The 17,670-nt window shown below is 44.0% G+C and overlaps 2 protein-coding genes across 4 annotated transcripts in view; one reads left to right on the top strand and one right to left on the bottom strand.

Annotated features, from left to right (window-relative positions):
- Positions 1-2,112: 2,112 nt before the first annotated feature.
- Positions 2,113-3,931, top strand: pebp1 (phosphatidylethanolamine binding protein 1). Its single transcript, XM_031848899.1, has 4 exons — positions 2,113-2,344; positions 2,589-2,698; positions 3,092-3,192; positions 3,322-3,931. Exons 1-4 carry the CDS (start codon positions 2,210-2,212, stop codon positions 3,537-3,539), a joined length of 564 nt encoding a protein of 187 aa, XP_031704759.1. The 5' UTR covers positions 2,113-2,209; the 3' UTR covers positions 3,540-3,931.
- Positions 3,932-4,383: 452 nt separating this feature from the next.
- taok3a (TAO kinase 3a) overlaps positions 4,384-17,670 on the bottom strand; it is a 63,952-nt gene continuing 50,665 nt past the window's right edge. For all 3 annotated transcript variants that reach the window (XM_031848897.1, XM_031848896.1, XM_031848898.1), the window contains exons 15-21: positions 13,504-13,740; positions 12,551-12,679; positions 11,386-11,589; positions 10,541-10,780; positions 9,827-10,039; positions 9,106-9,288; positions 4,384-5,707 (exon numbers count right to left, since the gene is read on the bottom strand). In XM_031848897.1, the coding sequence (XP_031704757.1) occupies positions 5,546-5,707; positions 9,106-9,288; positions 9,827-10,039; positions 10,541-10,780; positions 11,386-11,589; positions 12,551-12,679; positions 13,504-13,740 (1,368 nt within the window). In that variant the 3' untranslated portion in view covers positions 4,384-5,545. The remainder of the gene's footprint in view (positions 5,708-9,105; positions 9,289-9,826; positions 10,040-10,540; positions 10,781-11,385; positions 11,590-12,550; positions 12,680-13,503; positions 13,741-17,670) is intronic.

Here is a 17,670-nt window from a genome sequence, read left to right on the forward strand (position 1 = left end):
GATTTTATTTCACAAACTTGACGGTACTTTACATTACGACGTGGCTCCAAAACGAACAAAAACAATTCATGCTATGAATGAAAACTCCAGGTACAAGAGCGGTTTAAAAACTATTGTTATCCAATTTTTGCTCTCCAAACATCTCACTTTGCACATATTTAGATCAGAGCAGTATTTTTTTCTGGTGGTGTGCCCACAAACCCTTCCAATAAGTTCAGTGTTTGCAAAGCAATACTGAGAGAATCCTGCATATATACGGCCACGGTTACCAGTAGGTGGCACTTTGGCTATGAGTTAATATTGGCATGCAGAAGTTCTAAAGTCATGACTCTTATCAAGCAAGTCAAGTTTGGGTCAGCTTTGTCAAATTACAGTTGAGTTACAACAGCTTAATATATGTTGGCGAGCATGTAAAAATGGCCGCCACGCCACGTCCACGCCGTTCCATGAAACCTGAAGCTTTTGATCGTTTTTAATCACTAAGGTCTTTAGATTGTACTGACCAAATTTCAAGTTGATCTGATTAATTCTCTAGGAGAAGTTAGTTAAAGTACAGGGTCTGGAAATGGCAAAAAAAAAAACACGAGAAATTCACACAAAATTTAAAATAGCCGACTTCAGGTTGGGTTTAGAGCATAGCTAATTGAAAATTTGTTTTGAAAGTCATTGTTACTGAAGAACGACTATCAGCCTCATTCAGTGATTTATAGTTCCAGTTTTTTTGAAAACTTATTTCCCCTGTAGTTATTCAGCTCACGCTTTGTGTCTAAACGATTTTACATCTCACTCCTGAGTTGTTTTGCCTTCAAGACAAATTACTGGGCCAGTGATTTGAAAACAACCAAACTGACCCCGGTGAATAAGTTCAAGTACTTTTCACAAGTTCAAGTCCACTGCCTCTTTGTATTATGAACACCTCCTCGGATACTGTTTAATCAGAAGCCGCTGTATGTAGCAGCCATTTGTCAACACAGTGCCCCCTCCTACTGTTCACTGCTGCACACATTGTCCTCTTCATCACAGCACAATGTCGTGAACTGAGCACATATTTCTCTTGGATGGAGTCTTTACTCAGTCAACCAAAGGCTAACTTACTAATTAGATCTCAGGCTACCTGCTGTGTTTGCCCTTGAGGAAGGCAGTGGTTTAAAACCAGGGAGTTACTGCAGATTTTTGGGCAGTGAATATGTGTTTGACTCCGTAAGTGTGTGTCGATGTGTGCATGAATGGCTTCATACATAGATGCATGCATGTACAGCACTGCAAACTTCAACGTCAATAATAAACACGTAGTTGAATCAACACCTCTCTGAAAGTTTTTAACAAAAACTAAACATTCATACCTGTAGAGCTGTTGTAGTGGATTGTATTATATTATATAGTACCTAACAAAGTGAGCAAGGAGTTTAAACTAACAGTAAAATGACTGAGTTGCTTATTTTACTGGTGGACATCTGTAATAAAACTTGCAGAAAACATAATGTGCACCATTCAGTGCAAATGGTTTCTGTCAAAAGCAAAATGACACTGTTTACAGTGTGGATTATATGCAAAACATAACAATTTAACGTTGTTTCAGACACGTAGGTCCATGTCAGATACAAATTATAAAATAGATACCAAATTCGGCAGCTTAAACTCAAGGCACCATGTCCTTCATCACTCACGTTTAGTAACTTTGTACGTGTGTGTGCGTGCGTGGTGTGCCTCCCTGCTCGGCCCCTATAAATGTGATGTCTGGAAACAGAAAGTGTGTCAGTGGAGCATGTGAGCTGGAGGAGGGACGAGCTGTAATATGATTGACGGGGATTTCAACAAACCACAATACACGTGGGTGGAGACGCGACGGCGCCCTCTGGCGGCCACCTGCAGCTGGTGTCGTTTGTGCCGTTCATGTGTAGTCAGATTGCTCGGAAATATATATATATATATTTTACCACACATGAACACACAAGAAGCATCAGTAAGTTAATTTACCTCCCACTTCCCGGCAAAGGAATATCAGCCATAGACTGTATACAAGCATGCATTACTAGTAGTATCAATACTACGTTGAAAACAGTCCAACGTGTTAGCTCAAAGCGCATATTCAAACACCCGCTTCTGTATCACCCAGTGGTACTTGAACGCAGCACTTTCGGCAGCTATTTTGTGTTTCTCTAAGCACCGGTACAGCTAACAGCGTCTACAACCGGGACTATACATCGAAATGCCGGCGGATTTGAGCCAGTGGACCGGGCCTCTCGCCCTGCAGGAGGTCGACGAGAAGCCGGCACAGCCTCTGACTGTTAAATACGACTCTGTGGAAGTAGACGAGCTCGGCAAAGTGCTCACCCCGACACAGGTTCGTCCGCTAACTAATGTCGGCTAGCGAAGCTAACAACTCAGCTAGCTTAAAAAGCTATTGGCGCCAACATACTGACGTGTTGTTTGTAATTAGGAAGCAGTGCTTTGCAATTGATAATGTTGTCAGCATGTTTGCAAACAATGAATTAGGTTACATAATGTCTCCAGCGTGTCTGCAGCTTTAATAGATGGCTAATAGCGCCTCCTAACGGGTCATCATGTCAACACCTGTTCACATGCAGGTGCAGAGTAGACCCACCTGTGTCGAGTGGGAAGGATGCGACTCCAGTAAGCTGTACACGTTGGCCCTGACCGACCCCGACGCTCCCAGCAGGAAAGACCCCAAATTCAGGTGAGAAGAGAAGGCAAACCGGGGATGGAGGTGCAGGATGGCTGCAGTGATTAATGTGACGAGGAAAGATTTAAAATGTGTGCAGTTAAAATGCACGTAATGGTTTCAAATGAAGGGCAGCCCAGTGTTTCTTTTGCTTTCATCTGCTAGAAGAAATATTACTGCATTGTAAGGAACCAGAAGGTTCCCTTGGTGGACCCATGGTGCAGGATTCAGATTGTCAAGTGGCTCTGGGGCATCCCACCCACTTTCTGTGCATGTACACTGCTGCATACAAGTACTTGTCAAGCACATGGTAGACTTTACATAGATGCTTGGTTATGTTTTGCCCAGAGCGCTAGAATAACTTACTACATAAGTCTTAGATTTCATGGTTTTTGCTTTTCGTTGTAGGGAGTGGCACCACTTTCTGGTGGTCAACATGAAAGGGAGCGACGTTTCCTCTGGCTGCGTCGTGTCGGACTACGTGGGCTCTGGTCCTCCCAAGGGCACAGGTAAGACGAGATGAAGCTCAGAGAAGCATGGTTAAAGATGGTTTTCACGTTGACAAGCTAAACCTATGGTCTTCACAGCAGCACTGTAACACAACATTTAAAAAACCTTCTGTTTTCGGTCCCCCTCAGGTCTCCACCGGTACGTGTGGCTGGTGTACGAGCAGCCGGGCAGCCTGTCCTGCACCGAGACCGTCCTCACTAACAGGTCTGGAGACGGCCGCGGCAAGTTCAAGGTGCAGAGTTTCAGGCAGAAGTACAACCTGGGAGCCCCGGTGGCGGGAACCTGTTACCAGGCCGAGTGGGACGACTACGTTCCCAAACTGTACGAGCAGCTCGCCGGAAAATAAATGAAGAGACTCGACTGTAGAGCGCTCAGCACTAGGAGCCCCCACGGAGGCTGGCGGTCTGGAGGAAATTCCCGTTCTTGCAAAAAAAAAAAACAGTAACAAGCATTTGTTTTGTGTGTGCCACTGAATCCCGTTTTATTTCCCACTGTTGCCTTCCCATGCTGTGACAAAAATAACTCCTTAATGTCACCTGCAATAAATGTGTTAAAACACAGAAATTGTTGCATTATGTTTTCTGATCCTGTGGTGGATGATACATGCTTGGAGCCTCCATAACATCTTAGTATATATTATTATATGGTGTTTCATGATAAATGATCAGTGAGAGGTTTTTCTTTTTCCTATTGAGATGTAAATAACTAGAACCAGCAGTGTTGCTTCTATGGAGGGTGGGTTATATTTGGCAGTTTACAGAAAGTACTTTTACTGTAAAAGGAGTCCGCAGACACAATATACATTTCACCTCGAGGAACTAGGGTCTAAAGTTAGTTCCTAGTGCCCAAAGTGTCCTAAATCCAGAGGCATTGCTTTCGCCCGGAGACTATCGTTGCTTTTTGGGGACACGAAATGTAGATCGTCATATTATAAGTGTTCCTTGGTAGAACAGTTCAAGCTGTCGGGAGTCAGTCATGCCCTTCTGCACAGTTTAAGTGATTAAATGTTTAATATGTGACTAATATTCTCAGCTCAAAGGTCAGAGATTGGAGATCTTTAGCAGAGATGTGTGAACATTGAAATCAATGCTCAATCTTTTTTTATCTCCTGGTTTGTTAGTGTTATCTTTTTGCTGTAACACGCACTGAATGTGATGATCATGAGGAATGACATAACGACACGCCCTTAGTTTGTGTGATGAGCACTTTATTTACAAATATAATTAAAAGCTCTGACAGATTCATGCTTTCTTTTAACCTGGAAAAAAAAAATAATGAAAGTGCATGCAATAATAAAGCATCATACTGGTCTGGTTTATAAGAAAATACACAGCTTGGGAGTTGTGTAAAGCCAAAAAAAAAAAAAAAAAAAAAAATCAGATGAAAACCCCATTGAAACATGACTGAACCTCAAATACTATCTGAGGAGGGGGGAGAGGAAAAAAGCGCCTTTAAAAATTCTTTTTTGATTTGAGTGACAGTTAAAATACAATACGAAAATAAGTAAAAGCTCTCCATAAATCCTTCTATACACAAAGTACAAGTCCCCCCCCCCCCCCCCCCCGCCCCCCCCCATGAAGCCCTTTGTGCTAGTCTGGAGGTGGACTTCACATGTATTATTCACATTGGCTGCCAGTGCAGAGAAATCAGTACAAGTACCGTGATTCGCCCTCCCTCGGTAATCAAATTCACCTTTATTGTATGCGTACCTGTATGTACATGATATTTGTGTCTCAAAGTATCAAATTATTTAAATTTTCCATAAAAATGTCCTGATGAATAAATACCAAAAAGTGTTGAAAGATGCCGCTCAGACTATCGGCTGCAGAAGGATCAGCTGTTTGATTTATCGCTCGAGACAACCCCCCCCCCCCCCCGAACCCAAAAAGTAATCACCTCTAGAGATTCACGGTCTCATCCAACTGCCCTCTGTTTGCTCTCCCTCCTTCTCCCATCTGCCAACAACACAAGTGTCATCATTGCACAAGAAACACTGTGACTATGTTATCATTATTCTTACAAAAACATGACAACTACAGGAAGTTACCCAGCATATTGGGGTTTTTTTTGGTTGCCATCTTGTGACACCGTGAGAGGCAAGGAGGGGGAGGAAGTCCAGATGGGTTTGGTGGTCGTGGTGGAGGAGGGGGGGGCACTAAAACCTGCCGTGGACTCTGTCTGACCGGCCCAGAAAACACACGGGAGCTGATTCTGGAGCTGGTTTTGTTTTTTCTTCTTCTTCTTTTTTGTGTTTGACTGTGGGATCCAGCAGCAGTGAACACCTCCAGGTAAAAGGAGAGGAGGGGTGCACGGAGGCAGACGGGACGCCCCCGGGGGGACCACGAGAGACCCTCATCTGTAGTCGTCCTTGGGGAGGTCCAGGGTGCCCAGGTTGCCGAAGCCCAGCCGCATGCTCTCCATGTCGTAGCTGTCGATCTCCCGCTCCTGGCGCTCCAGCAGGTGCTTGATGCGGTCGGTCCGCTCCTTCTGAATGGAAACCAGCTCCTCTTCAATCTGCAGGAGACACGAGACATTCAGGGTTCATTTATTGGAGGAGACATCTCCGATTAGTTTATTTCACTTATTTAGTTGGAATTACCATGATGGAGATGGTCGTAATGGTTTTATTTTATAATCCAAGTTTTTTTTGTCTTTCTTTTTTTAAAGTACATTAATGCGGGTTGAGGTGTGTTTTGCAAACAACAAAGTGTAACAGCTTTAAGACATTCTCTATCCAATATTCATTCTCTTTTAACCCTGCAGTTAAACCATTATGTATGCAACGTAAACTTCATAACAGATGTGGACACAACATCTTTCAAATATACAGTCCAAATGCAATTGTAATGTAATAAATATATTACTTTTTAAAGCTTATGTTTCATAACAAGTGTGGAACAAATGTATTCTCAAAATAGAAAGGTCAAACACACGGCAGCTCCAAAATAAACAAAGAAACAATAACTTTATGAATTCACAACCAAGCAGATAGTTGACCAGAGCAATATAACACGACTTAATCCAAGACTAACAATATAATAAATCATTCTAAAATGTGTTATTTGAGATGCCGGATGAAGTTCGCTTGGCCGACCCACAACAACTGAAAACATTTAACTTAAGCGTCGACAGTGTGTGGGAGCTGACTTTTGTCTCCATTAAAATAACAATGTGAGACATTTAAGGTGTTCTGTCCCAACAGGTGCAACACAATGAACAGTGAGAGAGATACCAATCAAGCTGCGTCTGTGCACGCCTACACAGTCCTGATGAGCACAGTGAGGAATAACAAAGCTGGCTGTGAATCACGAGTGTGTGTCGGGACTTTTTTTTAAAAAACAGCTTTTTTTTTTTTAAGAGCAGTTTGGGGTAAAACCTAATCTTTAAGGTCTAATATTCAATTTCTGTTTGTATTTGCCAGAGACGGACTCAAATAGGAGAAAAGCCTTACAGTGTAAAGGACTACAATACACCACATTACAAACTGCAGCCAATCGTTAAAGCAACACTCCCGACACATTCAGTTTGTAACCTTTACGAATGCTGTGTTTAATGTGTTCATGATGTTCCTGTCGACCCCCCCCGTAGCTATTTCATATCCTTGATGTGTCTGACTATGACACGAGCCACTGGATGCACACTTTCATGTGCTTTGTTTATTACTGTGAAGCTGTCGGCGTGGCAAGTTGCATTACTCAGGTTGTGTCTGCTGGATCTTTCAGTCGACACACACACACACACACACACACACACACACACACACACACACGCACGCACACACACACACACACACACACACACACACACACACACACACACACACACGCGCACACACACACACACACACACACACACACACACACACACACAGGTGCAGACAAAACACTGCATGGCGCAATACGGCAATCTGGCCAACTACTGAGCATGCACAGAAAACTCCAGACTCTGACCATGAGCCGAACCGGAGGACAATAGTGCTTCTAAAACCATGACATCATCCCAGTCCCGTAGTGCAGATCCAGATGCAGCCAGGAGGGGGCGACAGACCACCACGGAGGTCCACTGGGCCCAGCAGAACTGGATCAGGGGCTGCATTTCAAACCCTCTCTTCCTTTGTTGTCGGAGTGCTGTCTACTAGACTGTGGCGATGACGTCGGTCACTTCGGAAGGAGGCGGACTCGGCCGCTGTAATCTCATCACATGTCATCGGTGTACATGGCAGCTCGCCTGAATGGTCCCATAAAAGATGCGTCGCAATCACGAGTGTCATGCAACCAAATTGGGAGACACAGATTGATCCAACTGGGTCAAATGTAGGCGAAGAAATATAAAATTGTAACAAAGTATGAAAGCTGCAACAAAGCTGCAGTTGTCACAATTAAGATGACTTCATAATTGATTGAAAGTATATCTATTACACTGGACGCATGCAACGACCAATTAACAATAAGCTTGACTGCACCGATTGTGTCGCGTCACAAACAGAGGACGACAAAAATGTAACAAGAGAACCATACTGTCGTCTGTAGAGATCTCACCGTCATAAGGGGTGTGTGGGTGAGAAATGGTTCTGTGCTCCACGCAGGAAGGCATGCCGCTGTCATCCCCACCTGTGGTGAGGGAAATCTGTGTGTGTCCGTGTGAACTCACGAGTGTCTGTCTGGGTCGCCTTTCATGCCCGCACCGCCTGCTGAGGTGGATGCAAATGTGTATCCGGACCTCTTCGCTTAGGCTTTGAGGCGTAGGACTGTTTATGTTTCTACGTTATTACCGCCCGCGTGTGTACGTGTACACACCTGCATGCTTCGAATCTTTAAAAAGGCGTCGTTACTTCCTTTATGTGATGTACTGTAAGTCCTGCTGGAGCAGGATGTTGGAGGACAGAATACAAATAAGGATCATTCTAAACCTCAAACGACGCCGTTTGTGTCTTCTTGTGCGGGATGGGGTCACTTAATGAGGTCTTATGGGGAGTTTTAAGTAATCCATGACCTTTAAAAAAGGTTCAGTGTGCTTTAAATAAAGTATTTTGTGTGAAGTGTTGTCTCAACAACACCTTAAGGGAACAATATTTCTAGGTTTTTTTAAACCAACCACATTTGAAGGTGTGGAAAAAAGCCTAAGAGGAGACGTGATGACAGTCTCTTCTCAAAGTCATTCAGCTGTTGCTTTTGGTTGTACGCACATATTTGAGGGCCAACTTTCCCTCTGCACACCTGAGCAGGTTGTCGGATTCAGAAAGTGGCATTCTGTCTGAGAAGCAGTTAGTTTGAAGCCTAAGAGGAGTTTATCTGCATGCAGACCAGGAAGAAATGCAGCCTTTGAATGACGGTGGCCTCGAACTGACCCAACAATATCAGACATATTTAAACCCAACAAGTTAACTATTCAAATATACAACATCTTACAACACATCTTAGTCATTGGCCTTAAACTGTCTAACCTAACTTTATGTCTGTTTTTATTTTCTTTTGAAACCTGACGTTGTCTTGTGAATTGTCTGAATTTGTGATTTTTATTTTACTTTTTCTTTTTGTTAAAAAAGCCCTTTGGATAAACTGTGTTGTGTTTAAAGTAAAACATAAATAAATAAATGAAGGATTGGACGTGTGTTGAAACTCAAACTGGCGGGAGTCTTTTAAGTGAAATACCAGGTTTCGATCAGAAGATGAGAGGGAATAAATTCTCTCCAATTTATGTATTTAAAAAAAAGATGTAGCCATGTTAAAAAAGGCCTTTTCAGGAGTGTGCCTTGAATTATTTGGGGAATTCGTTCCTTCTCTTTGTCCATTGTGTTTCATTTAAGAAGGCAGTATTGATCACCTGCAGAAAAACAACAATATCTCCTACAGAGCAGCAACAAAAAACAAAATGGCTCTTTTAAGAAATGACGAGTGTTTCCTTCAGCACACCTTTTGCTCCAGGTGAGCCCGTCGCAGCGACACCTTCTGCTCCAGCTTCTGCTGCTCGCGCTCGTGCTGCGCCTCGGTCTGCATCTTGATCTTGCTCTGGTAGGCATTGAGCAGCTCCATCTCCTGCTGCAGCTGCTGCCTCAGGGCCTGGCACTCGGCTTCCTGGGCCTCGTCCAGACGCAGCTGACACAGCCGACCGTGGACCGCGACAGGGAGGGAGGTACAAAGAAACAGAGAGAGAGAGAGAGACAGAGAGAGAGAGAGAGAGGTGTAGATTGAGGGGGAGGGTGGAGGTACATTGATAAGACACCCAGAAAGAGAGTGAGAGGAGAGGGAAGGAATAGAGACAGAAAGGACAAAAAGTAGGGGAGGGGACGAGGAGACGAAGGGATGGAGGAAAATGGAAGGGCAAGCGGGAGAGACAGGACACAGAAAGACAGTAGAGGAGGGAGGTTTAGAGATTTCATAAAGACACAAAGATTGTAAATAAAGGTGAGATAAAAAGGGGAAGAAAGAAGAACGATATAAGTCCAGGACAAGATATGAGATGAGGACAAACAAGGGGGAGAAAAAAAGTGAAATCATGAGCAAAAGGTGGAGAGAAAGGCCTCACAATCATCTTCAAAAGCCTAAATAATGTCTAATCACAAAATGTCCAAAACACATTATTGTCCAGAAACAAAAAAAACAAAAAGATGACGTGAACGTTCTCTCCACTCACCGCCTGCGAGGCCATCATCTCGTTGATGCTCTGCTCGTATTGCTCAGCCAGGATGGCCAGCTTGCGCGTCTGCTCATCCTTCAGGGCCTTGAGCACCGTCTTGTGCTCGGCCTTGGGCGTAACTTCCATCTGGTGGTGGCGCAGGGCCTTGTACTGCTTGGTCTGCACCTTACATGTGTCCTGGAACTGCTTCTTGATCTGCAGCTCCAAGGCCTAGAGGAGGGGACAGACACAGACAGAAAAAGAGACAGTTTAAAGAGTATTGAATTTATTTTAAAGGTTGTCGTGGTTAACAATAGGAACAGTTCTGCTGCTGGAGGTTGAAGGTTTCAAACAGCAAGGGGCAGAAATCAGAGTTCTGCTCTCTGTTATCCTCAAAATGAAAACTGAAATGACATTCAGAGGGGACACATTTTGTTTGTTCTTTCACCATTTCTTCCAGATTAGTTTGTTACATCCACGTTGCATCACTGCTTTATCAAAATCTCTCCAAAATATAGAAGACGTTGCTCACGGCTTGCGCCATCTTAGAGGTGGATCCAATTTATGTTTTCAAAGAGACAAGATGAAATCTAAAAATGAATCCAGGCATTTCAAACAAGTTTTTTTGTTGTTTTTTACCGTTACCTTACATTTCAAGCACCTCCTGACAACAACCACCACTTCTATAATATCCCGGATCAGAAACTGTATTCGTGTCTAGCGTCGACTCACTTTGAGGTTCTTGGGCTGCTGCCGGAGCTCCAGCACGTGTTTACGGTGGAGTTCACGCTCACGCCGGTTGTTGTACTCGATCTGGTTCTCCAGCTCTGTCTGGTGCTGCAGGCGGATCAGGTCCATCCGCAGCTTCTGCAGGATCTTCAGCTGCCTGAACTCCAGTTCCTGCATGGACTCGTCGTGGCGGATCAGCATGGCATGCTCCATCTCTTTCTGGGTCTTCTTCTTGTTCAGCTCCTAGGAGGACCGGGAGGAAGGAAGGACATTACGGGTGACTTGCAGTGGGTGCTATTGATTAGCATTGTTAGCTCAGCTTGTTTTCAATGTGACATTCACACTTTCACATGTAGAAATCAATTTTCCTCTTTGTTTGTTTCAGAACGTCGGCTGACATTATCAACAGCTGAAAAATCAATAAATATCTCTCCATCTTTCATACACTTCCTGTTATTCTATTTACCAAAACATTAAAACGATCGTCTAAAACGTGAGTTTTGTGTGTTTTCTCACAGAAAGCTTTCGGACATTCTAAGACCTCATCCAGATTTACACAACAGCTTTTCGGATTGTGACATTACTGGCTTGCTTTACTCTGTAATAATCTTCTTATGGTTAATAAGAAACACTTCACAGATAAAGAACAATGGGAGTAATTATCAGCACAGTGCTGGGGAAAAAAATATGTCGGTGTTATAATCACACTGGGCCTGTTCACGGCAACATCACAAACAATAACTGATAAACAGGGGGTTTGGTGAACTTCAGGTGTACGTTTAACAATTAAATGAAGTTCATTTATAATTTATTCACGTGATGTTTTTAGGGATGTACGTTCTCCGCACCTCTCGGATCTGCTCCTGCTCCAAGTCGTGCCTCTTTATCATGACCTTGCGCTTGAAGGCGCGGCAGTTCCTGTCGTAGAAGACTCTCTGCTGGGCCAGGAGGAGGGCCTCCTCCTCGGCCTGGGAATGCTGCATGTTCTCCTTGTGCTTGGACAGACGCTCCTGCTTCTCCTTCTTGGGTGTGCTGTGGTCCTCGTTCATCTCCTGAGAGAGGGGCGAGAGTTACTATGAGAGGAGATTTTTTCGACAAGTACAGGACAGAGGAGAGTCACAATTAGTGTGAGGCTGTAAATTTGAGCTGTTATCGGTAGGTTTATCTCACAAGGGTCATTTATATGTTTTTAAAGTTGTAATTGTCTATGCATATGCCAGTTTAACTGGTGAAATGAAGACAATGGCTAATAGGTTTATGGGCAGTGGGTGAGGAGATATTAAAACCAGTAGATATATGACAAGCAAATATAATCTAAAGCAAGCAGAAAATGCCCAAACTATGCGTTACATATGCATGTTTTGAATGTGAAAATGAACAACGCCTCGATAATAAATACTCCAATTGGCAAACTCCAATTGACTGTCTGTCTGGAACGACTTTCATAGCCAGAGGAGGGTTTGGGGAAAAAAAAGCCACATCCCTCCTCAGTATGAGTTCTCTTTCTCTGTCATGGGCTTGGAGGTAATCTACAACTCCAGCTAATGCACTTAACACATGAGCCTGATCCCCGTTCTCTGTGGTGTCTAATTCCGTTATAGCCCTCAGTTGGTGGGAAATATCTCTCCCTTCCAGCGATGCTTTCTTTTAACTGCACTGACCTAATTTTGGTCACTTATCTTGCAACTGAAAACACAGTGCATCACTCTCCCAGCCCACAGGAGTATTCTCTGGGCTCGGCTTGAAGGTTGTGGAGGCACACAAATGATACTCTTGTGCGTATGGATTTGTGGGTTTCCTTGCTGGTGTGAATATATTTGTGTAGGTACACAGTGAGTAGGCCGAGTGACTCAACACAGCTTCCAAAAGACCACTCTTGGTGGTACTGAATGTGCATGTTTGTGTGGAGGAGGGCTGATTCAACAGTTAACGGCATACAGTGTCACACACGAGAGAGACGCACAAAGGGGCTCGCTTGAGGAGGAAAAAAGGAAACCAACAAACGCGGCACACCTCCTTAATCTTCTCCTTGCAGAGTTTGTACTGCTTCTTTTGATTATCCAGAAAGGTGGTCAGCTCCTTCTTCTGCTGGGCCACGATCTGCTGCTGGAACTTCCTCTCATCTGTCAACGCTGTCTTCATCTGTGGGACAACAGAGACGAGTGGCTGTTAGCGTAGCATGGAGCTAAATACAGACTCCAAGTTTATCACCAAACAGTGAACAAATAAAGTCGTCTGCAGATTAACCGACAATGAAAATGACAGTTAGTTGCAGCTCAAGTGTCATGTTGGTGAAGTGTTTATATGTTTTCCATGTATTTAATATTATTGTATGGCCAGTTAAAGACACGGCACTGATTGGTTGATTGAAGTTATTAGCTGTTGTAGCTAATGATAAAGAAAATTGCAATATGTGCAAATTTTGGTTGGTAGGAGATTACAAAAAACATCATTATCCAAAAAAATGGAAGATTTAATTGCCAAAACAACCTATTTTCAGGCCATGTGTTCTGACGTAAGCTAATATCTAGTGACTAATTGGTTTAGCTGAGTGACATGTGACATTGTGTATGGTTCAACAGATATACTATCTCCCTGGCTGGTCTTGGGTCAGGCGCTGCGTGCTAATCAAAGAGATATGCAGCTTGGTTTTCAGAGCGGGACATTCTGTGACCCACTTCGGCCCGTGTGTTTCATCTTATGTATAATTGGGTGGCAGCAGTGCTTAAAGACTTAGCGAAACTTGCCATAGCATTCAACGTAAGACTACGGTTGGAGCTTCATCAAAGCAAAAAATGTTCCTCCAACAGCTATAGAATCATTGTTAAAATTAGCATCATGTCCTGAAGCCCACCTCCCCCCCAACTGCTGCACGGTACACGTAGGTCGGTGTGATCGTCTGTGACATTACTGTACTTCTGCGTCCACTCATGTCCTATAACCCCCACACCCCTCACAAATCCCACCTCCTTCTCAGAATGCACGGCGTGGCGCTTGGCCAGCTTCTCCAGCTCGATGTAGGCGTTGTTGGCCTGCGTCTCCACCTCCTTCTGCAGCTTGAGCCGGTGTTCGTCCATCTCGGCCTTCAGCTTGTTCTCCAGGGCGATCAGCTGCTTCTGGTGCTGCCGCCGCATGCGCTTGTAGCCCGACATCTGCTCCCGCAGCTCGCTCTCCTGCTCATGCTCGTGGATCTGCTTGGTCACCTGTGGAGAAGGAGAAGTTAGGAGATGTGAACGTCCCGATATTGGATTTCTAATCAGACCGTAAAAAAAAAAAAAATCAAATTATAGAACAAATACACAGCGGTTATTAAAAAATAGTGTGCATCCAAAAAGCAACTTTTAGCATGCCCCCTGTCCCTTTTCAATTTGATAGATCCATGTATTTGTTTCATCTTTTCCAAGACAAACTGAAAACAGAATTCACTCAAAACTGTAAAGCAGTGATGGGAAACTAGAACCTTAAAAAAAAGAAATGCTGTGAGATCCTTGAGCCACTAGAGCCCAACAAAAGCCCTTTTATCTGACCATCGCACATACACAGCTACACAGCCACGGCATAGATCGCACAACCACAAAAGGATCGAAAATGTGTTCAAGTCAGATGGAGCAAAAAAAAAAAAGTTACAAGACAATTTTTTAACATTTACATCATTAAATTGAATCTAAGACGAGGACCATACTGACAGGTCTTATAGCAATGTCACCCATCTTTTTCTTTTTTTTTTGGAGCAAATCCTGACACACCAACCTGAGGACAGAAAGGGTTCTCCACGTCTAGGTAGTACTCGCTCCGCATCTTCTCATAACTTCCACCTGAACTCCTCAGGCCAAACATGATGGCGACTTTAGCCAAGTGCACCAGCATCCAGGAACCTTGTGCAGCATCCTATGCCCGACAGAACCCTGCCTGCGCTCCGATGCCACCCCGAGACCCACCCTTACTGGACGACGACGACCCCCCACCTCCCTTCTGCCTGGTTCGTGCCCTGGGCACGCAGCGGCCAAGGCAGGCGTGTGAACTGTGAATGAGGCAGGCCGACCGCGCGGGCCAACAAGAGCACAGAGCGCCCCTTTAGTTGGGCTAACGCTAAGCGGCGGACAGCAGGTGGGTCACATGAATACCTCATTGAGAAAGAGTGAGAGAAGTTGGAGAGGAGGAGGGGGGGGGGGGGGGGGGGAGTAAGGGAGGGGGAGGCCGGGACATGTGGGGGGGTGGGGGGGAGAGAAACAGCAGATAGAGAGAGACTGGGAAAGAGTTCTAGGAAAAAATGGAAATAATAAGATGTAAAATAAGGGAATCTAGAGGAGAAAATAGGAGGTTGAGCTCCCCCCCCCCACTCCTTAATCTGTGCTGAATCAATACCCCACTGTAACAGCAGCTCTCAATCCCAGTCACTTGTTCCGCTGCCCCCCTGCATGCTGCCACAAAGAGCCAAGTCACGTCATGTGACGGCCTCTTTCACACAAGGCTCAGGGAGGGAAAAGGAGATCATATTCAGGGCGAGGAAGGGGGGGGGGGGCATGCAGGCTAAAGGTGAATATTCCAGTGAGATTAGTAGGAATTAAGCAGCTGAACTTGAGTTATTCTGCTTATGTTGCAGTTCAAGGTGGTCTTAATGTTGTACTGAACGGACACGGCTTGTTGAATAGAGGAAACGCTGTGCTGGTGGTTGCTGATGTGACTGATCTGTGTAATAACAAATAAGTAGGGCAGCACTCGTTTGATCAAATTATTAACAATATTCCACTTCGACACACGGGCGGTTTGAGCTCTGTGTGTTCACCAGGTGTCCGATGAGCTCTGCTCCTCAATAACGCGTCCTAATAAAAGGGCTTTGAGAAATGTCGCACAATGTAATATTCATCTTGCTTCTGATTTGAGTACGAAGCCTTTAAAAGAGCAGGTCAAGGCTGTTTTTGGTGTTGCAAAGAAGGCATTAAATTTGCTAAAAATGGATGACGCTGTGCAGAACATAAAATATTGTTAACTAATTAAATGAACTGTCGTGAAATATGATACGAGTGAACAGCTCTTTTATGTACGCAGTTCATATTTTATTGGAGTAGAAGAAAAGTATTTATTCTACCAAAAAGACTCAACACTGTTCTTCCTAATTACACTGGCCAATGTTTAACGCCTGAACTGTTCCTTTGTTAGGAACGAGATGGAAGAAGAAGACATGGTTGTGCTTTGAATGTTGCCACGTGTGTAAAATGAAGTAGTTTGGCTAAAGAGGGGAAGCAAAGAGCCTTCATAGACATTTCTATATGTGTTTTCCTTTAGATGCACAAATCTTTGGGCCTCAAAAGCAAAGCAAATGCAAAAGAGCATCTGGTTTACCCACAACCCTTTGACATTTACATATGAAATAAGTCTTGAATATTTCCTGCTGTATAATTTCATAGCAGGTATAAATAAAGCACATGGCTGTTCTGTTGTTGACGCGCTGATAGTTTTATATAACCCGCAACCGCGAGCTGCAGACGAGTCAAACATCTTACAACGCTGTCGTCTCTCACAACTCTTCCCCATGGTCTCTCTCTCCCTCTCTCTCTCAGATTTCAATCTGCACTGCTCTTTTGTCTCTCCTGTTTGTTTGTCCGTCCGTCCTTCTCACCCCCCCCCCGATATTTGCCGTCGGTGTCCTCCACCCCGACTTTACCTCCTGCAGCCACCGCGCTCTCTCATTCATTCGCTCTTTAATCTCCCTCCATCACTATGATTTCCTCCTTTGTCTTTTGGATGTGTGAGCAAATAAATATCTCAGTCGTGAATTTGCATACTTGCTTTTGAGGACGCAACTTATTACTGGTGGTGGTGTTTTTTTAAAAATATTTATTTTTATCAATTCGTTCCTCCCTCTCTCCCTCTCTCTCTCTCTCGATCCATCACCCTTCACCATCTGGACCCCCCATTCTTCTCTCTCCCTCTCTCTTTTGTCTACCTGCTGATTCCAGTCTCGGCGAGTCGAGGCCAATCTGAGGACGCCTGCGCCTCGGAAGAGAAAGATGATGTCATCCTTCTCTCTCAGCGCCGGCGGGCAGGACCGGTGCTATCGCACCACGCAGATACCATGGCTTACGCGATGCCGCCGCTTTTCAAGACAGGCAGCCTCAGTTACACAGAGCTGCCGACACAGTGCGGGGCCACCTCAGCTGCTTACACCTGAGGTATTTCAGTTTGACTTGAATCCAACTTATACAATTGTTTTAAAGCAGGAATGAATAAGTTGGAAGTCTGTGGTGTGCCGAGCATATTTCTATTACGTTAAAGTGATTCATGAGGAGTTGGAAGGAGGGAAGGATTACTTTTCTTCTTAAGTTAAATTAATGTGAGTAGAGGACACACAAATGAAAAATATATATTTAATAAATAAAATATTTCTAATAATCATAAGATTATATGTCAAAAATAATTAGATAAATCACAATCATGGGCTAGAAACCTTATGATCATATTGCATATAGCAGTCATAATGATGAGAAGAAATTAAATTATAAAAATGATCTTAAATGAAGGTTGTTAAAGTGGCAGTAAATTTGCTCCACAAAGTTGCACTGTTTTTTTTCCAGACTTTGCTGTATGGTTTGCTTTATTACATTATTATTGAGGCCTCTAAAAATTCCCATCAAACAAAAAAAAAAAAAAAAAAAAATCAACTCTGTAGTCTCTACTGGTACAGAAACAACCAGAGATGAGTGGTCGCAAGAAGACATTGCTTAGCTTTACAGGCAGGGGTCACAGGTCAACAAGGTTGGGAACCACTGCTTTAGAGACTTCTGAGGACGATGATGAGAACGTGTCCCTCAGAGAGACACTGACACACAGCTACCCATGTTTAGCTAGGCGTCCACAGAAGGAAAAGCTCAGCATTAGTGTAGAAATGCAAGGTACATCATCAACAGATGCAATCGGACGAATTCTTTGCATTCATTGTCTCATTTAGGAATTTTAGAGGGTCTGTTTTTTGGGGACTGTGGCATGTTTTTATTTCCAAACCTCGAATGTGAAAAGGTGTACGCTGGAATTGCAGCTCCTATGGATGATGCCTGTAAGATTAACAAAAAAGCAATTTCCAGTGGTATGAGAATACAGATGAAGGCGACCTGTTGTCATAATAAAAAAAAAAA

Source organism: Anarrhichthys ocellatus, unplaced genomic scaffold (assembly GCF_004355925.1).
Source record: "Anarrhichthys ocellatus isolate YVR2014 unplaced genomic scaffold, GSC_Weel_1.0 scaffold9, whole genome shotgun sequence".
Taxonomy (NCBI): Eukaryota; Metazoa; Chordata; class Actinopteri; order Perciformes; family Anarhichadidae; genus Anarrhichthys; species Anarrhichthys ocellatus.

Coding starts and splice junctions, on each gene's coding strand:
- pebp1 (XM_031848899.1), top strand. CDS start 2,210: ATGCCGGCGGATTTGAGCCAGTGGACCGGGCCTCTCGCCCTGCAGGAG. Junction 2,345..2,588: donor AAGTGCTCACCCCGACACAG/GTTCGTCCGCTA, acceptor GTTCACATGCAG/GTGCAGAGTAGACCCACCTG. Junction 2,699..3,091: donor AGGAAAGACCCCAAATTCAG/GTGAGAAGAGAA, acceptor TTTTCGTTGTAG/GGAGTGGCACCACTTTCTGG.